Below are 24178 nucleotides of genomic sequence, written 5' to 3'. Positions count from 1 at the left end.
AGGTCTAGTTGCTCATAATGACTTTTTACCCACTCTGCATCGTCGAGCTCAGCTTCTTGTATGATCCTTATTGAAGGAATTTCTACCTCAGCGGGAATGACAGACTTTGTATTGTAAACCAGTATATAGGGGGTTGCCCCGGTTGATGTGTGGACTGTGGTACGATACCCCAGAAGAGAAAATGATAACTTCCCATGCCACTGTTTATGTTTCTCTATCATTTTCCTCAATATCTTCTTGATAATCTTGTTGGCAGCTTTTACAGCTCCATTCATCTGAGGCCTGTAGGCTGTGGAATTCTTGTGTTTGATCTTGAAAGTTCCGTACATAGCTTTCATCAAGTCGCTGTTGAGGTTGGAGGCATTATCAGTAATGATTGACTTTGGAATCCCGAATCGACAAACAATGCGGTCGCGGACAATGTCTACCACTACTTTCTTAGTTACTGCTCTGTAAGATGCTGCTTTGACCCATTTAGTGAAGTAGTCTATGGCTACTAGGATAAACCTGTGTCCGTTGGAAGCGGCATGCTCGATTGGTCCAATAACGTCCATTCCCAAGGCGGCGAATGACCACGGTGAGCTTGTTGCATTAAGCTCATTTAGAGGTACCTTTATCATGTCTGCATGTATCTGACAATGGTGGCATTTCCGGACATACTAGATGTAGTCCATTTCCATAGTCATCCAAAAGTAACCAGCCCAGAGTATCTTCTTCGCTAAGACAAAACCGTTCATATGTGCACTGCAGGTCCCTACATGAATTTCCTCTAATATTCTGGATGCTTCCTTTGCGTCGACACATCTCAATAATCCTAAATCGGGAGTCCTCCTATACAGGATTCCTCCGCTGTAAAAGAAGTTGTTGGATGATCTCCGAAGTGTGCGTTACTGAGTAGGATTTGCAAGTTATGGGTACTCTCCTTTTGCCAAATATTCCTTGATATCATGGAACCAAGGCTTTCCGTCTACTTCTTCTTCAACATGGGCACAGTAAGCTGCCTGATCATGGATTTTCACTGGAATGGGATCAATGAAATTCTTGTCTAGATGCTGTATCATAGATGATAGGGTAGCCAATGCATCGGCAAACTCATTCTGGACTCTGGGAACATGCATGAATTCCGTCTTCGTGAACCTCTTTCTCAATTCCTGTACATGATGTAGATACATGAGTATCTTGGAGTTCTTGGTTGCCCATTCTTCTCATACCTGATGTATAAGTAAGTCTGAATCTCCAATTACTAGCAGCTCTTGAACATTCATGTCAATGGCCATTTTGAGTCCTAAAATGCAGGCTTCATATTCGGCCATATTATTGGTGCAGGGGAACCTGAGTTTGGCAGACACCGGGTAATGCTGACCGGTTTCTGATATTAGGACTGCTCCTATGACAACTCCTTTGAAGTTTGCTGCTCCATCAAAGAACATTCTCCAATCGTCATAGGATTCTGCAATGTCGTCTCCTATGAATAATACCTCTTTCATCAGGAAAATACATTTTTAGGGGTTCGTATCCTCCATCCACGGGGTTTTCGGCAAGGTAGTCTGCCAATGCCTGTCCTTTGATCGCTTTCTGAGTTACGTAAACAATGTCAAACTCACTCAACAGGATTTTCCACTTGGCTAGCTTGCCGGTGGGCATGGGATTCATCTTCAGCTATCCAAAACCAAGTTCCATTCTCTGTTATGTTTCCCCACTTACCTTTGTTCTCTCTTCCACCCTGTGTCTTTGGAAGCACTTGTTTTATCCATAACCTTACTCCAGGAACAGATAAGTTAGCTCCCCGTGCTCTTAAGTGTGTATTTCTTGGTTTCTCGAGAACGCAAAAGGGGTATTGATGTTATTCTTCTAACCTCTAGTGGTACCTTATGTCCGCTGATGTTACCTTCTTTGAAACCCAATCATACTTCACAGGTCCAGGTAATCACTTAGATATTTCTGAGGTACTACCAGTCTCTTCTTTTGGAGATTCAGTCACTATCTCCCATCCATCTTCCTCTGCATCTCTAGCTCCACCACCTATAGCTCCCGTTCCACCATCTATAGCTCCAGTTCCATCACCTATATGTCCAGTTCCTCCACATAATCCAATCCAACCTTCTGCAGCTCCGCCACTCTTGACTTATCATCGTCGTCCACATCCAACATCAAGCCTAGGTGATTCACGTCCTACATCAGATTCTGCACCTACTGCGGACTTGTCTCCTCATAGTCAACCAATTGCACTCCGCAAAGGTGTACGGTCCACACTTAATCCTAATCCCCACTATGTTGGTCTAAGTTATCATCGTCTATCGTCACCTCATTATGCTTTTATATCTTCTTTGTCCACTGTTTCTATTCCTAAGTCTATATGTGAGACACTATCTCATCCTGGATGGCGACAGACTATGATTGACGAGATGTCTGTTTTACATGCGAGTGGCACTTGGGAGCTTGTTTCGCTTCCTGCAGGTAAGTCTACTGTTGGTTGTCGTTGGGTTTATGCAGTCAAAGTCGGCCTAGATGGCCAGGTTGATAGGCTTAAGGCTCTTCTTGTTGCAAAAGGATATACTCAGATTTTTGGGCTTGATTATAGTGATACTTTCTCTCCCGTAGCTAAAGTAGCATCTATTCGTCTTTTTTTGTACATGGTTGTTGTACATCATTGGCCTCTTTATCAGTTAGACATTAAGAATGCTGTTCTCCACGGTGATCTTGACGAGGAAGTTTATATGGAGCAACCACCTAGTTTTGTTACTCAGGAGGAGTTTAGTGGTTGTGTATGCAGATTGCGCAGATTACTATATGGTTTGAAATAGTCCCCTCGAGCCTGGTTTGGTAAGTTCAACACAATTATTCAGGAGTTCGGCATGACTCGTAGTGAGGCTGATCACTCTGTGTTTTATCAACATTCTGCTCCGAATCTATGTATTTATCTGGTGGTTTGTGTTGATGATATTGTTATTACTGGCAACGATCAGGATGGTATTACTAATCTGAAGCAATATCTCTTTCAGCACTTCCAAACTAAGGATCTGAGCAGATTGAAGTATTTTCTATGTATTGAGGTCGCTCAGTCTAGCTCAGGTATTGTTATTTCACAACGGAAGTATGCCTTAGACATTCTTGAAGAGATTGGAATGATGGGTTGCAGACCTATTGACTCTCCTATGGATCCGAATGCTAAGCTTCTTCCTGGGAAGGGGGATCCTCTTAGAGACCCTACGAGATATAAGAGGTTGGTTGGAAAATTGAATTACCTCACAGTGACTAGACCTGACATTTCTTTTCCGGTGAGTGTTGTAAGTCAGTTTATGGATTCTCCCTATGATAGTCACTGGGATGCAGTTGTTCGTATTCTTCAGTATATAAAGTCAGCTCCATGCAAAGGATTACTATTTGAGGATTGAGGTCATGAGCAGATTATTGGGTACACAGATGCTGATTGGGCAGGATCACCTTATGATAGATGATCTACATCTGGATATTGTGTTCTAGTAGGAGGTAATTTGGTCTCGTGGAAGAGCAAGAAACAAAATGTAGTAGCTCGATCTAGCGCCGAAGCGGAATATCGGGCCATGGCTATGGCAACATGTGAGTTAGTTTGGGTCAAGCAGTTGCTCAAGGAGTTAAAGTTCGGAGAAATCAGTAGGATGGAACTAGTGTGTGATAACCAAGCTGCTCTTCATATTGCGTCAAATCCGGTGTTCCATGAGAGGACTAAACACATTGAGATCGACTGTCACTTTGTTAGAGAAAAAATACTTTCAAGAGATATTGTTACAAAGTTTGTAAAGTCGAATGATCAACTAGCAGATATTTTCACTAAGTCTCTTACTAGTTCTCGTATTAGTTACATGTGTAACAAGCTCGGTACATATGATGTGTATGCACATCATACACATCATATAGTCTTGTCCCACATTAGAATATGAGTAGTATGTCCTTGTATAATATAGCTATAAATAAGGACCTCTGAACACATAATATAAATATATCATATTTTCTCCCGTGCCTTCTCACGTTACAAAATGAGAGGAATGAAAAAGAAGAGGCTATTGTAAGTTCATTAATCCTACCTCTGATATGTGATACTGTAGCTTTCCTTTTAGTGTCCAAAAAACACATTGTAGCTTTCTTTTTTGGTCCTATTCTGAGTGTGGGTATTCAAGTAGGATACCCAAGGGAGATTCTCTCGGATTTGTATTTAAATGTGTCTTCCTGCTGCTTTATAGCATTAGTTCTGGGTAGAGACGGACTGAAATAAAAAGCAAAAAGATCTTCCTTCAAAACCAAGTCAGAGACGTAGTTCATGGTTCGTTTTGAATATGAACCTCCTCTTGGCATCTGAAAAAAGTGTCCCTAATTCTCTTAGGCTAATGGTGGGAAAGGAGATAATCAACAAAAAGATGGAGCTGGAATTACTGGTGATGTAATGGCTTCAACAGTTACTGAACAATGTTTGTCCTCCCCTAAAGGTGGTGAAGGTTTGTCGGCAGATATACTTAAAACTCAGTCGAAACCACCAATGGTGGACGAAGAGAGAATTGAAGAGCAAGAGACTGTTGTAAGTCATTAATCCTACTTCTCAATGTCTACTAATTTTTACTCTCCCTTTCACTTTGCCAAACTGATCGTCATTTACATAGCAGCATTTTAAGTACAGATGTTAAAAGGAGATCCAGTTTTGAATTTGTGTTTAATTGCATCCTTTTGTTTCTTTTTACGATAGTTCAGAGCAAAAATAAATGCAAATAATAAGTTGTTCCTTCCTTAACTAATTACGAAACATAAGGGTATCTCCAATCTTACCTCCATTCCCTATGACGGGGGCAATTTTTAGGGTAATTTAGTTCCAACCCTTCCCATTTTTGTCCCCAAAATAGCGGATAAATAGTGTTTCCTCAAATATGGGTTACACTATTCATCTCCTCCGTTAATATTCATCACTTTTTTATTATTATTTTATTATTTAATCTTTTAATTTATCTCTTTATATATACCTAATTATGTTTATGTAATGTCTTTATAATATTAATTTTACATCTTAACTTTGACGTATAATTTTGATAAATTAATTTTCGTGCATTTATTATTTTTATGTAAAATTGTAAGTTAATTTTATTATAAATTATAATTGTACAAAAAATATATAATTATTTCAAAAAATGAATGGTGCAAATATAAAATATTAAATGTTGCTAAAATTGAAAGGTATGAATATAAAATATTAGATATTGGAATAATTTCACTTTTATTTGAATTATTAATTAATCTATAATAATGGCTTGCAACAATGGTACTTTCAAGTTTCAAAAGATGCGAATGGAAAACAATTCCAAAGATGCAATGGTACTTGAAGCTATTAATATGAATCTCCTCATGCTACTTTCAAGTTTCAAAAGTTCTTTGTGAGTGGTTCTCTCTAGGCTAATGGTAAGGAAGGTTATAATCCCGAGCAGAAAGTGATGATGTTGTGGTGGAGTCTTCAACAGCCGGTGAAATCTGGGGAGCTTTTGGGGCTCCACTTGAAACTCTGACCAAAGAACCAGTATTTAAGAAGAAGAACGAAGAAGAAGAGGCTGTAGAAAGTTTGTTCGTTTTTTCTACTTTTCCCTTTATGCCAAACTGATTGTGGCGTTCATGCTTATTTTATATGGATCCTTCATTTGCCTTGATGTGCTCATACCGAACGAGTGTAAAATGGGTGTGGCTTTGTGCGAATTATTTATAATATTCTAAAATGTGTACCTGTTGGCCTTAGCTGAGTCAATAGAACATATATTCTTGTTGCTGCTGTTATTTAAATTAGGTACAGAAATTGAAAGACATTCTATTTCATATTTCTATTTATTTGCACCTTAGGGTAGTTCTGATAATAGTTTTGGATTGAAGCGGAAGAAAACATAGTTTAGGTGCCAATTTCCTAACCCCTGAGTTAATCTATTCTTTTATCTTAGATATCCACTTGCAACATAATGATGAGATCACATTTAATAGCTTCACTGTCTTTTTCGTTTTCTTTCCCATTTCAGTTGGCAACATTTGTTTCGTTTGTTCATTGAAGTGAAGAACATGTTAGCATAAAACACCTAATAATATCTGATTTTATCATAGCCTTTGGCAATTGAATTTAGAGGTTTATTAAGGAGACTGCCTGGCAGGTGCATGCTGCAACAGATGCGAAGCAAGTGATGGTGTTGGAGACTGAATTATTTGGCGCAAGGGAAAGTTTGGTGATGCAGGCACTTCTTGTGAGTATACTTAAAATTCAGACCACATGTTTAAGTCCTTGCGTCCAACAACTGTGATGGCTTAAGATTACCAACTTTTGTAGCGGGCGCCTAGATATTTTGACTATAAAGGAAGCAAATGGGAAACATGCCAGAGGTGTGGTGAAGAAAATCATGGAGCAGCACGTTGTAGCCCTCTTGAAAAGAAGAAGAGGCCATGCTTTCGCTGTGGGCATTATGGGCATAATGGAAAATATTGCAAGAAGGTCTGGTAACAATTGTTTCACCAATTTCATTCTGACAAACTTTAATATATGTTATGTCGACACTTGGAGATACCTTTTACCTGGGCTGTCTTTTAGTTATTTTTCCTGTTCCCCGCCCATGTTAGATGAACGTGAGTTTGCACCTGTATTAAACTGGCATGGTCAACTTGGTGCAGTTCTGATGTGTATTGAAGGATCCAAATGATATGCACATATCTATGTTCTACCCATTATGTCAAGGAACTGAAGAGCTTGGTTGACAGGGCTTTGTTCCTTTGCACCCTTCAAGAAGTAACTTAGAAAAACTTGTTATAGGCGTTGTTGCTCCCAAACGCACACGCAAGTTACGCGGTCGTACAAGTAATATAGGATTTTAAGTCCAGATATCGAACCCATATGGACTTGTGATTAACTATTTACTAAATTAAACTAAGACAATTAATCTATTGAAACGACTTTCTAAAGTATGAATATTTAACTAAAACTAATCTAGAGTAGCAAACTAAGCGATTACAGAAAATACATCGGCAAGCTAAGAGGCGAATTCAATGGGAGAAAATATTCTAGAGCTATGGGTTAGCTAACAATCCCGTTGAGTCTTCCACTTAAATTGTCTAATTAATTTATCTGGTTTGTTGATTGACAAGGTTAATATTACTCGTAGTATTCTCCCGAAGTACTACTGGTCTATTAAAGCTAACCTAACGCCTATATTCCTATGAAATTAGGATTATCAAGAATGCACTAATAATTCATGTATAGTAACCAAACAAGGCGATTAGGTATATCCCTATCCTAACCGCAAATTCGTTCCCGATACTCAGGTTCAAGATCTTGTCTACTCAATCTTATATGCAATTTAGAATTTCCTCTACCGAGTTCAATTCTAGATTCGTAGATAGTATTCAATGGGTGATCAAGCAATCAAATAATTAAGCGCAATATTGAATAAATAAACCAATATGATTAAATAACAAGAACAATTTAAGCTTCAAACTACAACGTTCATGTAGCACCCACAACTCTAGAAGAGAAGAAAAACTAGTTGGAAGCCTCCTCCAAGAGTGGTTTTGTGTTCCCGCACGTGAGTTCTCCTTCAAAGTATGTTAGATATCCTCCAAATTAGGTTTAGAACCCCTTATATACGAGTTGGGGCCATGTAGGGCCGAAATAACCTTGTCCCGGGGGAAATAGGAAAAATCCCGCAACACAGGGTCCAGGTCGCGCTGGCCTAGCGTTGGATGGCAGTAGCGATTTGCAATTTTAATTCCTAGCTTGCTTTGAATTGGATTTCCTTCTTTATTTGTCTTCCACTTGGGGAGGACAAACATCAAAAGGTGTCCCCCCTTTGTCTCCTCCGGTTTGTATTCTTTTATTTTCTTTTTTTTTTCTTCCGCGTTTTATTCAATTTTGCTCCAAATTTCTTCATCTTCATACCGCTTTATTCCTACACAGTTAAAATATAATATTAAGCATTAAGTAATATAATTAATACTCAAAAGATGATTGAAAGTACTAGAATACGAGGCAACAATGGTTAAATATATGCATTTTTGGCCGAATATCAGGCATCTAACCATAGTGGCAAAATACGAAATGATATGTTAAATATGTCCAATTATATCTAAGATCTCTCTGTCTCTCTCTCACACACACAACTTTGTCCTATTGAGTTCTATTTAGGTTATTTCTTCTCTCTATCTTTTGTTTTGTGGTTTCTCTAAAGTTGTTAGTGATATTTCCATCTGTAGCCTAAGTTTAACATCCATTTGATCTCCTTCTCTCACCTTTCTAGTTTCTTGTGAGATATTTTAAATTTGAGTTATCTTTTTCCTCATGTTCTTAATACCTCTTGGAAGTTGGTGTTCTTTTGAGAATTAGCTAGTTAAGCACGTAATCATCATTGGGCAGGTTCATTTATGATTGGGATTTGTATTCAGTCTTCTCTAAGTTTGCCAAGGTTAATACAGATGAAAAGAAGAAAAAGAACAAGAAATAGAAGAAGATAAAGAAAAAGATAGTGACAAAGTTTGATCAGGACGCCAATTGGTCAATTTTTCCATGAGGTACGATTCTACTATATTAGAACTTGGACATAAAACAACATAAATATAGCCCTCTGATCGGAATAGAGTAAGAAGATAAGAAGATACACTCAATTGCACCAGTCTAGCTTATGTGTATTATGGCAAAGATTAAGAAAGCACATGCAACCAAATATAACTATAAAAGAAGTCTGTGATGATATAAAGGATAGCTCATTACACAATTCGTAATGTAGCTTCTTCTTGTACTTATTTTGAAGCACTCTCTTGTTGCTGAAGTTAATATACTTATCTTTAACAATAAAAAAAAGTATCGTTGGGATGGAGATAGGATAAGGATGTTAACCACTTGGTTTAGGGAGAGAAGCCTATTAATCAGACACTTGGTGCCATATCACCCGGAAAAGCTTTAATACCTCTGACGCATATGATATATATAGATTCATTTACTTGAACAGATTAGATACCTTGATATGAACATACATTCATATATATTTGATCAATTAGATATATTTATATGAATCCACATTGTTTTAGCCATCTCAGTTAACGTCTAGTCGTGGTCTCAGTGATTCCACGAAAGGTCAAGATGACCAATGAAGAAAGAAATTATCTTATCATTTGTTGAAAAATTAATGAAACTCCTTCTTGTGCTAGAAGTATTATACCTTTGATTCAGTTCCAATTTCATGTTCATTTATAGGCATTTCATATCATGGATATCAACAAAGAAGAAGTATTACATAAATAATAGTTGCGATGAAAACAATAATAAATGAAAAATGAATAAATGATTTCTGTCAAGGGAGACTGCTCATAACATCTTATCACTAAGAAAAATATTTTACTTGTAATTGAAACCAATCCAAGTTCATTCAACTTACAAAAATGTGATTCCACTGATGACTTCTTAATAGTCTTACTATTTCAGGATCCATAGATTCTGTATGGATTAAGAAATTATTTTTCTTTGACCAAGATTATTTTCTAAGTTTGTTAATTTAAGTAAAAGAAGCCTATTCTTAGCAAATAAAGTTTTCGGTTAGATAGCAGATCATGAACTCGTGCTTGTTCCACCAATCGAAGCAATCTGCGAGTTAGGCAACATTTGGCTCAATTATTTACTTCATCTTCTTTCTTACTATTCTTTTTTGAGGCTTTACCTTTCATTACCTTTATTATGATTCTTGACAGAGAATTTTTCCTTATAAAAAAAAATTACCTTTATTATGCTACCCTTTTTTCCCCCTTCTCTTACTTTTCTTCTATGGGGAGGGAGTGGCAAGGAACTGATATTAAGATGAAGTCCATATTTTTATTTCCAGATCAGAGGTTGCTTCACTTGCAAGAGAAGAGGTCATTTAGCCCGAGACTGTCCCGATACTAACATACAGATACTACAAGAGCAATCCTGTGAATTTTGTTTAAAATGCGGTGACACAGGACATGACATGTTTACTTGTAAAGATTGTTACTCCTCTAGTGATCTTGAGGTATGTGAGGTTTATCAACTTTATTCTGGTATTAGCATACATCGTCATTTAGTAGGCAATTATTGTAGTTTATACTATGGTGTCTATTGCGTCATTACTTTTGGAAACTATTATCTTGGACTTTAAAACAAATAATAGTGATTCCATACATTACTGTTGTGAATAATAGTGATTCCATACATTACTGTTGTGCATATGCTTTCCTTGAGCCGAGGGTCTATTGGAACTGCCTCTCTACCTTCACAAGGTAGGGGTAAGGTCTGCGTACACACTACCCCAGACCCAACTATATGGGATTATACTAGGTATGTTGTTGTTTTTGTTATAGTCATTCCATAATCCGTAATTTGCTGACGGCAATCTTTTAAGCTCTTACTTAGACTATTACATTAATGTTCGATTGTGCAATTGTTGATGTGGATTTCGTTAATATTTTGTAGCATTAATAAGAAAATCCTCTTGAGTGCACTTACCATTTCTAAAAACAGAAAATCCTCTTAAGTATGTTTTCTGTAATTTTATGTCGTTGACTGTGAACTAAAACAACATATTGTCAGTTATTTTTTATAATAACTTTGGTGTTTGGGTGACGTTGTGCGTGCCTCGACTATTTACTGTGTACCTGCAACCTCTCAGCAGGACAGGTACTCGGTAACTCCCGCCGACCAAGGAGAATATAGTTTTATTCTCCAAATGAGAAGTCGCGACGCTAAGCCCCTCCCACACAAGGGCGACTGGTTGGGGAAAGAAGCCGAAAGCAATAGCCTATTTTGAGGTTGGTAGGAACCCAATTCGGAACATGAACCATATAAGAAATATCTACTAAACTGATAACAAGAATATTACTTACAATACCATTTTTCGATAGAGAAATCCTTCCAGTAATATCAGCCATTTACCTCACTTGCTTCTACATTTCATCAAGTCGTCATGTTAGAGACATAAACAGTAAATAAATAAATTACAAGTCATGCTATCCCAGGTGGCGCCTAGTTTAGTGTAGCACATGGTTTCCGCCTTCTCCTTACTGAGTGCCTAATCATACTCAGAGAAGAGTTTGATCCTGGCTCACAAGGAACACTAAAAATTACTCTTAAGTTTTTTGTTTCTCTGTTGGGATTTGAGCCTCAGTCTCCTATGATTTTCAATCCATCTTTATTGGTCGCTACGCCATAGCCTTGGGTGCAACATTCTAGTCCATTATTTTGATTACTTTTCTGAAAGTAGTATATGGTAAGAAATATTCATGCTAAACTAATGGTGAATCTGATGGTCCGACCTGGATAGAAAATTCAATGCTGGGTTTGCAAAGCTTTTGGCCATCTTTGCTGCATTGATTACAAAGATTATAGACCAAGGCAAACATCTTGCTACAACTGTGGAAACCTTGGCCATTTAGGTTCAGTAAGTCATATCTGCTACTTTCTACAACTTCTATCAGCCAATGCTCATAGCATATTGATTTTTGATTTTATTTTATCCTCTGTCCGTGCAGGATTGCTTAAATCTATGTTGGAACATTCGCCCAGCTTCTCTTAGCTGCAACACAGGTGGGACTGGTCCTTCCAGTGAAGCCAATAATGCAGTAGATCATACATTGCAAGAAGGAAAGGATGGAGATATAAATCTTTTATGTGAAGACAGCAAATCTGCGAAGGTATGGCTCTGTAGATCAAGAAGCTATTGAGTTTGTTTGCATTCAGAGGATGCCTCTCTTTCTCTATGTGTTTATGTTTGTGTACCATTTCCAGAAGTAGTAGAGGGCTTTGCCATATGATATCTTCTCCTCAACATATAGTTGATTTCCTTGGGAATTTATGTCATTCTTCTCTAGTAGTTTCACAATGGGATTGTTCAAATCATGAATGGGATTGTTCAAGTCATGCTTGATGAAAATCCTGTAGCCTCAGAAATCATGGTTCAATAGTTTCAAACTTGAATGTCCTCACGTAGGGCACCTTTCAGATCTGAATATTTCAATACAGAGTGATGTGTGCATTTTCCTTCAGAGGCTGCACATAAATGTTGAAATTTAAAGAACACTTGCAGATATTTACGAAAATTATAAATAAAATATTGAAGTGACAGTTGTATTAATAAGATGAAGTATTAGTCCAATAAAATGCAGTACTTCCTCTGTCCCATTAAATTGACCTGGCTTTGACTTTAAGAGTAAAATGTTAAAGAAAAAGGACGTGTGTACCATCTTGGTACCAGTTTAATAAAAGATTTTACTTATCAAAAAAAAAAAAAAAAAGGAAGGATGATTGTATTGCCTCTGATAAAGAAACAGTGTGAGTGACAGTTTGAGATGTAAATGGATGGAGTAGATAGTTGAAAAGAATTAACATTAAGATTGAAGTAATATAAGGTGGTATTTGTTTATAGCATTTTGAATTGTTGAAAGGAGAAAGTTTGGCATGTAACCCCTCTTTCTGCTCTTCCAAGTCCAGGATCTTCTTCAGCAAATGGTGAGTCTGCTTACTCTGCCACACCTGTAATCTTTAATCCCTGTGCCAGAAGTGATGTGTAATGCTAACCTAGGCAACTTTTAATAATGACGGATTGGTGTTTGAATAAAACTTATAGATAAATTTGGGTGTACTTTTGTTTGAATTATCGTGTGATCTTCGAGACAATAATCTACTTCCATGTGACTACTGAGAGTAAGCATTATTGTCCTGCGTTAAGTAGGAGAATAGAAAGTTACGGTATACCGAGACTGGTTACAGTTGATTCAGGTGCAACTCCAATGAAGTCATAGAGTAACTTCAGCGCAGTATCTGGTGATATTAGGGATTATCGGATAGCTATTGATTGGGTACTATTACATACTTGCCAGAAATTAATACGTTGTAGCCTGAGAATAAGATGTCAACGCAAATGCCTAACAATTCTGCTGGGATGTGGCAGCATAACCAACCCCTGTTGCTAGAAGCCAATCGTGAACTGGACAGGCTGACTGATTGCTTCATTTTTAATCCCAGAAGCGGGAATACAAAGGAGAAGTCCATTCTCCATGACATGTTTGGTAGTAAGATTTTATCAGCTGGTTGGACTATAGGAGACAATAGCTAGATGGAAAAGGTCTGGACTGCAGGGATCTAAGTTTATCTCTGGTATAGTTAACCGGAAGGCAGAAGAGATGTTAATTGCAGCAGTGACTATGTATCATTGTATCTTGTCTATTGCAACATGGTATTTTGAACTGTAATTCAAAATCATGTTGAATCAGGATGTGCCAGAAGTGAAATGTCAGTTTAGGACCATTATCAGTGCCCAACATGTGAAGCGGAAATAAGAGGAAAGAATGTATATGGGCCCTCATTCGAATAGAGAGCCAAACCTACTGACAGCAAAATAATGAATTTAGAAGAAGTATCAGCGGTGGGCACAACAAATGTGAGCAGAAGGAGATTAGGCAGCTTAATTTAGGCCATAAATTAAAAGGGCCCAAAACACATGACATTTCGACAACCATTAAAAGTAAACAGGAAGAGCTTATATGGAATTTAACATAAAGATCTTTACTGTACCATTTGGAGACAATTGGGTGCAAGGCCTAAAGGAAGGATGGGCTCTTCCAATGTTTGAGGTCTGCTTTCAGTAACAAGAGAGAGAAGAGGTAGGGAGGCTATTCATCCACACCAAGTCATTTTTGAAACTGGAGGAGCGAGCTCAACAATATGCATGACGGTGAGCCTCTTTCAAGTACATAATCAAGAACAGGTAGGGATTGATGGAGAAGCCATTTTGCCATTCATAGGTGACACGAAATGGGCTGTAACAACAGATAGTAGGTGCACATATTACCCCACTGGAACAGGCCTTTGGTCAAGTTGATGATAGATTAATCGACTCTCCAACTTTATTAGAGTCGGAGGAAACACTTGGCACTACTGAAGGAGATCGAACAAGGATGGTAAGGAGAAGAATATAAGAGGTTGGATCTGAAATATAAGTTTTTGTCTATTATCATGTGGAGCTGAAATTAGTGTGCTCAATCAATTATGATGGAAGAAAGGGGAGGAGGGGGAAATCAAGGAGGAGATGGACTAATATTTCTATACCCACCAAGAGTTATAAAATACTATCGCGGAATTTGAACACGATAAGGGAATGGTAATAATAGGTGTTCTAAAAAGCGGATGATGTATTATCTTTTTGTGTACAAGAGACGAGAATGGAACGGATCTTGTGGATGTTGTAATTAGAAGTGTAATAAACTTTTGGACTAACTGGGTTTTGTCTTTGTTGGAGATGCTAAGTTCCCCTCAGTTCATTTCTTAAAACTGACCACATTTGCAAGAAGGCGCTAGTAGCATGCATTGAGGATAAAAGAGAGAAGGTCGCTTGAGATGGTTTTGTCATGTCTTGTGTCGACCTACACATGCACCAATCCGTAGGTGTGAAGTTATGGTGAGTGAAGGTGTTAATGGGGATGAGGTAGACCTAAATTTACATGGAAGGAAGTTGTCCCAAAAGACCTACAATTTCTTGGGATCAATGCAAACTTACTACAGATAGGGCACAATGAAAGAAAAAAATCGATAAAGATGATATCTACTAGTAGGAATAAGATTTAGTGTTGTTGGAGAACTATTATTTTACACTTTTATTTTTGTTTGATATGATGATGACATGAATTGAGTTTAAATAGAGAAGTGAGGATTCATATAGCCGAGTCCAACTTGTTTGAAACTGGGTCATAGTTGTTATATAAAGATTGTATATCTAATGCAATATTATGTGTGAGACAAGCTGTAAATGGTTAGGACCATGAGTAGTAGCCAAGGATGGAGTATTGTTCGATATGACAGATTAATTTCAGGTTGGCCAACAAAATGACGTTATTGAGGATTGACTTGAGAGGTGCAACTGGAAATTGGAATAAAGGAAACCAATACAAAAAATTTGCTTTCGCGAATTAAAAGACTTGGGAAAGCAGGAGAGTGGAGGGACAATTAGAGGAAGAATGACATAAGGAAGAGTTAAAGGAGAAGTTGGAAAGATCTTTAGTGGTACAAGTGAGTTGGAGACAAGAGTCGAGCACAAAGCAGAAATTTATAGAAACTAGGGAGTTTGAGTGCTTTATACATATTGAAGACATACTTAGGTAAATAAAAGTAGTTCTCTATGACAACTTAAGCTTTTAGATGAGATGATCACATACTTCAACATGGTATTAGAGCACGCAGAGGTCTTGGGTTCGAGTCTCACCCCCACCCAATATCAAAAAGAATTTTTACGTGCTTGGATCATCAAAAAAGAGTCAAGCCGCACGTGAGAGGGCGTGTTAAAGACATACTTAAGTAAATAAAAGTGTGTTCCATCTAACAACTTAAGCTTTTAGATGAGAGGGTCACACACCTCAAGAATACACGTTGAAAATCACCTCTTCATCATGTACTCTCATCTTCATTTTACCTTCCCTCACATTGCTAATGTGAGAATGCATGGGAGAAAAATATTATTATTGATTAAAGTGTTGTACAACCCTATTTATATACAGTAATTACATAATAATAGGTATTTACTTCCCGATGTGGGACATTAAACATGACTAACTACTTAACACTCCCCTCAAGCCGGTGCATATAAATCATATGTACCGAGCTTGTTACAGATGTAACTAATATGAAAACCAGTAAGAGACTTAGTGAAAATATCTACTAGCTGATCATTCGACTTTACAAATTTTGTAACAATATCTCCTGAGAGTATCTTTTCTCTGACAAAGTGACAGTCGATCTCAATGTGTTTAGTCCTCTCATGGAACACTGGATTTGACGCAATATGAAGAGCAGCTTGATTATCACACACCAGTTCCATCTTGCTGATTTCTCCGAACTTCAACTCCTTGAGCAACTGCTTGATCCACACTAGCTCACACGTTGCCATAGCCATGGCCCGATATTCGGCTTCAACACTAGATCGAGCAACTATATTCTGTTTCTTGCTCTTCAAAGAGACCAAATTACCTCATACTAGAACACAATATCCAGACGTAGAACGTCTATCAAAAGGTGATCCTGCCCAATCAGCATTTGTGTACCCAACAATCTGCTCGTGGCCTCGATCCTCGAATAGTAACCCTTTGCCTGGAGCTGACTTTATATACCGAAGAATGCGAACAACTGCATCCCAGTGACTATCACATAGAGAATTCATAAACTGACTTACAACACTCACCGGAAAAGAAATGTCAGGTCTAATCACTGTGAGGTAATTCAATTTGCCAACCAACCTCCTATATCTCGTAGGATCTCTAAGAGGCTCCCCCTGTCTAGGCAGAAGCTTAGCATTCGGATCCATAGGAGTGTCAACAGGTCTACAACCCATCATTCTAGTCTCCTCAAGAATGTCTAAGGCATACTTCCGTTGTGAAATAAAAATACCTGAGCTAGACTGAGTGACCTCAATACCTAGAAAATACTTCAATCTGCCCAGATCCTTAGTCTGGAAGTGCTGAAAGAAATGCTGCTTCAGATTAGTAATATCATCCTGATCATTGCCAGTAATAACAATATCATCAACATAAACCACCACATAAATACACAGATTAGGAGCAGAATGCCGATAAAACACAGAGTGATCAGCTTTACTACGAGTCATGCCAAACTCCTGAATAACTGTGCTGAACTTACAAACCAAGCTCGAGGGGACTGTTTCAAACCATATAGTGACCTGCGCAATCGGCATACAAGACCACTAGACTCCCCCTGAGCAACAAAACCAGGTGTTTGCTCCATATAAACTTCTTGCTCAAGATCACCGTAGAGGAACACATTCTTAATGTCTAACTGATAAAGAGGCCAATGACGTACAACAACCATGGACAAGAAGAGGCGAACAGATGCTACTTTAGCCACGAGAGAGAAAGTGTCACTATAATCAAGCCCAAAAATCTGAGTGTATCCTTTTGCAATAAGATGAGCCTTAAGACGATCAACCTGGCCATCCGGGCCGACTTTGACTGCATAAACCTAACGACAATCAACAGTAGACTTACCTGAAGGAAGAGGAACAAGCTCCCAAGTGCCACTCGCATGTAAAGCAGATATCTCCTCATTCATAGCCTGTCGCTATCCTGGATGAGATAGTGCCTCACCTGTAGACTTTGGGATAGAAACAATGGACAAAGATGATATAAAAGCATAATGAGGTGATGACGGACGATGATAACTTAAACTGACATAATGGGGATTAGGATTAAGAGTGGATCGTACACCTTTGCGGAGTGCAATTGGTTGACTAGGAGGAGACAAGTCCGCAGTAGGTGCAGAATCTGATGCAGGACGCGAATCACCTGGGCCTGATGCTGGACGTGGACAACAATGATAAGTCAAGAGTGATGGAGCTGCATAAGGTTGAACTGGACTTGGTGGTGGAACTGGAGCTATAGGTGGTGGAACTGGAGCAGTAGGTGGTGGAGCTACAACTGGAGCAATAGGTGGTGAAGCTGGAGTTGTAGAGGAAGATGAATGGGAGATAGTGACTGAATCTCCAAAAGATGAAACTGGTAGCACCTTAAAAATATCTAAGTGATTACCTAGACTTGTGAAGTATGATTGGGTTTCAAAGAAGGTAATATCAGCAGACATAAGGTACCGCTGGAGGTCAGGAGAATAGCATCGATACCCCTTTTGCTTTCTCGAGTAACCCAAAAATATACACTTGAGAGCACAAGGAGCTAACTTATCTTTTCCTGGAGTAAGGCTATGAACAAAACACGTGCTTCCAAAGACACGGGGTGGAAGAGAGAACAAAGGTAAGTGGGGAAACAGGACAGAGAATGGAACTTGATTCTGGATAGCGAAGATGACATACGATTAATAAGATAGCAAGATGTAAGAACTGCATCCCCCCAAAAACGCAATGGAGCATGAGATTGTATGAGTAGGGTATGAGCAGTTTCAATAAGATGTCTATTCTTTCTTTCACCTACCTTATTTTGTTGAGATGTTTACGGACAAGATGTTTGATGAATAATCCCATGAGAGTTTATAAACTGCTGAAATGGGGAAGACAAATACTCTAGGGCATTATCACTACGAAATGTGCAGATAGAAACCCCAAATTGATTTTGAATTTCAGTGTGGAAGGTCTGGAAAATAAAAAACAACTCAGAGCGATTTTTCATCAAAAATATCCAGGTGCACCTGGAATAATCATCAATGAAACTGACAAAGTAGCAGAATCCCAAGGTAGAACTGACCCGACTAGGACCCCAAACATCTCAATGGACTAAAGTAAAAGGTGACTCTGCTCTATTATCAAGACGCCGAGGGAAATGGGAGCAGGTATGCTTACCGAGCTGACATGACTCACACTCTAAGTGGACAAGTGAGATAAACCAGGTACCATTTTCTAAAGTTTTGACAAACTAGGATGTCCCAACCGTTTATGTAATAAATCTGGTGAATCAGTAACAAAACAAGTTATTGAAGGAAGACAAGATGCGAGTCCATGTGATTTTGCAAGGATAAGGTAATAAAGTCTATCTGATTCACGTCCGGTACCAATAATCCACCCCGTACTGCGTTCCTGTATAAAAACATGGTCATCAAGAAATCAAACATCGCATTTAAGAGATTTGGCTAAACGACTAATGACTATGAGATTAAAAGGACTATTGGGAACATAAAGGACTGAATCTAAAGGTAAGGAAGGAAGTGGGCTTGCTTGATCTATTGCAGTTGCCATGGTTTGAGACCCATTGACAATTGTGACTGTTGGAAGAGATTGAGAATATGAAATACCGGTGAAAAGAGATTTGCTACCAGAAATATGATCAGATGCACCTGAATCAATGACCCAAGACTCAGAGGTTGAAGATTGGGAGCTACAAGTCACGCTACTATCTGTTTGAACAATGCAAGCTATCCTTGAAGATGTCTGCACTACAAAAAAAACTAGGCTTTTTGCGGCGACTAAAGTCGTCACTAAATATCAAAAAGTCGCCACTATAAATATTCAGTGGCGACTATTAGGTTTGCTGCAAGTAAACCCGTAACTAAATATTATTTGTGATGACTCCTTGGAGTCGCCACAAAAAACACACATTTGTGGTGACTTTACTCGCCCCAAAAAGTAAAGACAAGTTTGTAGAAAGAGTGAGGTCGCTACTGATGAAAACCTTTAGTGGCGCCTGTGGTCGCCACTAAACATTATGACCTTTTCAATGGCAACTCTTAATCGCCACAATTTCCTGAGTGTTAGTGACGACCATAGTCGCCACAAATTGTATTTGTTTTTGAAAAAAAAAATAATAATAGTAGCATCAATATTACTGCCACTATTGCACAAAGGTAATAGGGAAACTGATTAACATTAGAAGATACAACACTAAAGACATAAGTCAAACAACATAATATAGAAAAATTTTAATAAAAAATCGTAACATGTAGTAATTATACATACACATGAAAACAAAAACAAAATAAAGCAAAATAAGATGTCTTCAAGTTCTGCCTTCGCTAGCATTATTTTCCCTTTGAAGTCTTGAGACTCTACATACAAGCCCAAGTCGTGACCTCAGAATCCCGAGCCTCAAAAACATCCCTAGTCACCATGATAATGTTTGGAAGAACAATGCATAATTACTTTACCGAAAGTTTCTAGTGAAGGAAAAAAAGTTCCATTCAAATTAGATATATGCCGAATGAAAATCTAAAGGTTATTCAAGTCATGTATATGTCTATCTAAAATCTATATACCTGAAAAAATCAAATTGAATAGCATGTTGTAAGCACGTGATTTTTGCCCTATATGAGAATTACTCCCAAAAAATTCAAAATAAAATGATTTTCCTTGGTGTGAAATTTTGTGAGATTTTGTGATATTTTGGATAATTATTTGTATTTGTCTGTGTTTGTTTATTTGTTAAATTAATAAAAAATACAAAAATATGTCGCATTTGCATATAGGATTTAATTCTATAATTGTTACTAATTAAATTTGTTTACAAAAAAATGAAAATTACAAAAATAGGCATCTTTTGCATTTTTAGCATTTAATGTCCAAATATACAATTTTATGCTTAATTATTACTTAATTGTGCGTTAATTGTTATTTGGAGTTAATTTGCACTTTTATAACTTAATTTAGTTCTTAATAATAGTTTAAGTATTTTTATAATTTAGTTTTAGAAAAATAAAAGAAGAAAAGAGAGCGAAAATATAAAGAAAGTCGGAATTGGGCCTCTTCTTCAATTTCAAGCTATAGGCCCAAAAAATGGCCCAATCTTCCCTACGACCCAGTCCATTTCGAACTGGGTCGACCCAGTCCATAACCCAAAAGACCCAATAATTAAATGCCAATGAAATAAGCTTTATTAGAAACACAACGAAGAAAATTTATCTTTTACATTGTAATTATTAAAGCCTTTTTCTGTTAGTTTTAATAGAGTAACTACGTCTTGCAGTGCATAGCTATATGTTCAAGGACAACAGGTCTCCTAGTACCACATTCTCCTGAAAGAACCTAGCTAATAAAGAATGTTTTCGATAATATGAATGAATAGGAAAAAAAATCGTAATGCCTAGGTAACTGAAGATTGGTTAGGAGAAGATCCATTCCTTTTATTTGTTCCTTGCTCTTCATTTCAAGTTTCAATTTAGATTTGACAAGCATTAGAAACAATTTTCCTTTGAGATTCAACAAGAGACTTCAAATATGTAGGCTTAATAAGTGTCCAACTATCTGGGTAAGACAAATTTATCAAGTATATTGTTGTGGCATGTAGGGGTCCGAGTAAACAAGACACTTCAAATATATTGAAATTAACCAACTACCGTTTGAAAGCCACATGTTCTAAAAAAGTATTACAAAAATATATATGTACACTCATGAATAACAGTTATCTTCAGAAAATGTCAAATTAGAAAGAAAAAAAGAATATGCTTAATAACATAAAGAGAAAATTAAGAAACGAAACAAACCTCTTGAGTTTCACGATAATGGAGGTGTTATATGTTTAAGAGTGCCGATAAACAGAGCAAATCGAAAAAATCATAATCAGCGGATGTATCTCTGTTTTATCTAATTACCAAAGTGAGCCATTAAATCTTAATAGAAGAAAAACAAGGGAGGAAAAGTTCGACAAGGTAGTGCTAGGAACTATATACTAAACGGGTTCGTACTTGTCAAGCATCCAATAACATCTCGCAACAAAGTTGGGTTATCTTCTCCATGTGCATAGTAACATGAATTTGTTCTTCATTACCAACCTACACTAAGAAACAAATGAGATTCATCTTAATGAAATAATTGCAAACATCACTTCAAGATCTTGAAAACTACTGATAGCATTAACTAGAAGATAGCACATCCTTATTATGAGTAGAAAAGAGAAAAGAAAGAATAACAAGGAAGAGAGAAGAAAATTAAAACAACAAATGTATCCATTGCAGGGTAATCATTCTTAAAGATGTTGGTACTGTTTTTTCATCTATTCGCGTATCTGCTTAGTCATCAGATAGGGAACTGTAATTTATTCATATTTAAAGCACTTGCATAGATTCAACTAGCCTTCTCACCTGAACAAATTGATGAACTGAACCAAGCTGCTCTGCTTTTTTCTTTAATCGTACGAAGTGCCAAAATAAGTTGCTCTGTCTGAAACCTAAACGAGAAGGGAAAAAGAAAAAGAAAAAGAAAAAGAAACTGATGAAATCTGCCATATGCAGGATATTTAACTACAAGCAGATGATAATGTCAACTCCAAAAACATCATTTGTTGAATGGCACCATAAATTTAGAACTTGAGCAATCTTTGCCAAACCATTCTAACACCAGTACATCGTCAAAGATCCAAATCTGGAAACACGTTGTGGAGGCCATTATTTTCCCTTTCGTGCCACTGGAATTACTCTTTAACAAAAAGGTAAAGAACAAAGAAGACATTCTAGAATTCACGATTTACTCAAAAAGGCAGATGCTTGCCAAAACTAAAAAAAAAGACATTTAAAGACCTTACACCACCCAAATAGTTTAAGAACATGGACTGTTACTAAATAGAGACATCACCAAGGAACTCAGGATTCATACATACCATATACAGTTCTAACTAATCAACTAGGCATGTGCAATAGAATTTAACAAAAAATGAAGCTTTTGACCTTAACCAAAAATATAATAAATTATCCAAAAAAAACAAACACAAGCTAAGGGAGCACATCCCGATAATAACCATCACCATAGTGGTAACCATCACTAAAAATGCCCATGCCACTTTACCCATAGCCTGATGGGTTCTTTCCATCGAAATGTCGTTCCTACGACTTACCTTCGACAAAATAGCACCCTACAGACATATATAGTAATAAATTTATCCATATTGGACAAGGTTAGCAAAGACGCTCAAATGGAAGATTATTATATAGATAAATAGGGAAGAACTTCATAGAAGCACATGGCAAAACTAAAACCTAGTAAAATAAGAGCACAATCATGGAATAGTGGTCTATTGATGAAAAACTTGTCTGAAATTTCACTAGCATGTATATCCTATTTCCTACAATATGTTAATATTATCTAAGATACTAACTATGATTCTATTATAAAAAACCACACAATGCCCTGCTCCATCAGCTCGTAATGCTATGCGATTCACATAAACTGGTTGAAAAGTTGGAAAATATAGACAACTGCATATATAGCATATGATACTTACACTATGTAAGTAGTACCCAGCTTCTTTAGTCTATTTGAACTGGTTAAAGCTACATATAGATTAATTGATTCTTGTGAATGCACATAACACACCAGCTTGCATCTCTTTCCCTGTTCAATATTCTGCAGAAAAGCATAAAATAAGAACATCAAGTAACAAGGACACAACAAACTCATGAGTATATAGATATAGAACTGCTAGAGTATCTAAACTTTGAACGACCCATAACTACCAATAACAGCAACTACATCCACCACCAATCAACAAGGTAATACTAACATATTTACCTTCCTCCCATCAAATATATAGACCTGAACCTCCTATCCATTTATCTGTGATACTTCTCCATCAAACCAAGCAACATTGATTGGTCCTCAATCCACACATGAGAACCTACAACGATATTTATTGGAATGCTCTACCAACAGTTAAACTTTTAGTCAGAAAAGAAAGCCAAAAGCAAAAGTTCTTTTTTTTCTTTTGTTTAAAATAGTATGATAAAAATATAATCATTTACATTCATAAGATAGAGGCTAAAATAATAGGAATACATGCTTATCAAGAGCAAGATTTAACAAATTTCTCCGACAAATAAGAACTTCAATCCTAACAAGTATAAAGGAGATTAGACAAATCAAGAAGGCATCACATAAAAAGGGAAAAAAGACACATACACTACTCAAGAACATTCACCAATATGAAAATGAAAATTCTAAAAACATCAATCAACTACATATGAAAAACATATATATATAGAATAAGGTGGAAGAGGGAGGTTGCCGGTCTAGATTTCGTGCGATTTACCCTTTATGCATAATGAAGATCTAAACCCTTGCCGGAAGTATTGGGGATTGTGAACAACAACAGCCAGAATACCAAAATGGCTGAAGGAATGGTAGAGAAAGGGGTTAGGGCTTTTGCCTCTTTAGAGCATAAAGCAAAAAATTGGTGTTCTCTTCTTATACTGTTGTTTGCATTTAATCGATTCACTAGGGTTTGAGTATTTGGGTAAATTTTGGTTAGATTTGAAGGAAATAGATGAAGGAGAGGAGATACGAAAGAGAAAAGAGACGAGTTTAGAAGGGTGAGGGGAAATTACCGCATCAAACTTACCGGAGATGTGATTTTGGGGAGAGGGCGTCGGGTATGCTTGAAAAGCCACAATTTTTTTTGTGTGAAATGAGATATGTATTTCTACATTTCTAGAAGGATTTCCAAATCAGATACTAAATTATAAAATCCCTACGATTTAGTGGCGCTTTTAAAGGTTGCCACAATTTCTCCACTTGTTGTAGTGACAAAGTCGCCCCAAAAGACTTTTCATGGCGACTGGTTGGAGGTCGCCACAAATACTTTGTACAACCATATTTTGTTGGAAAATTTTATAAGCATTCGTGGCGATACAAGAACAGTCGCCACTAAAATGTTGCTTTCTGTGGCGATTAAGAGGGTCGCCACTAAATCTTTCAGCTTTAGTAGC

General features: G+C 37.3%; 1 protein-coding gene across 5 annotated transcripts in view; it reads left to right on the top strand.

Annotated features, from left to right (window-relative positions):
- Positions 1 to 4104: 4104 nt before the first annotated feature.
- LOC104240272 (uncharacterized) overlaps positions 4105 to 24178 on the top strand; it is a 30134-nt gene continuing 10060 nt past the window's right edge. For 2 of the 5 annotated variants that reach the window (XM_009795086.2, XM_070156498.1), the window contains exons 1-6: positions 4111 to 4552; positions 6150 to 6239; positions 6323 to 6484; positions 9855 to 10022; positions 11310 to 11426; positions 11518 to 11679. In XM_009795086.2, coding sequence (XP_009793388.1) covers positions 4421 to 4552; positions 6150 to 6239; positions 6323 to 6484; positions 9855 to 10022; positions 11310 to 11426; positions 11518 to 11679 — 831 coding nt within the window. In that variant the 5' untranslated portion in view covers positions 4111 to 4420. Of the gene's footprint in view, positions 4553 to 5288; positions 5581 to 6149; positions 6240 to 6322; positions 6485 to 9854; positions 10023 to 11309; positions 11427 to 11517; positions 11680 to 24178 lie in introns of those variants that run through there. The other 3 variants (XM_070156502.1, XM_070156499.1, XM_070156500.1) reach the window with 3 other exon arrangements.

This window comes from Nicotiana sylvestris, chromosome 9 (genome assembly GCF_000393655.2).
Source record: "Nicotiana sylvestris chromosome 9, ASM39365v2, whole genome shotgun sequence".
Classification (NCBI taxonomy): Eukaryota; Viridiplantae; Streptophyta; class Magnoliopsida; order Solanales; family Solanaceae; genus Nicotiana; species Nicotiana sylvestris.
The sequence above is the reverse complement of the archived record's forward strand: the minus strand, read 5'-3'. Positions and strand labels throughout refer to the sequence as shown.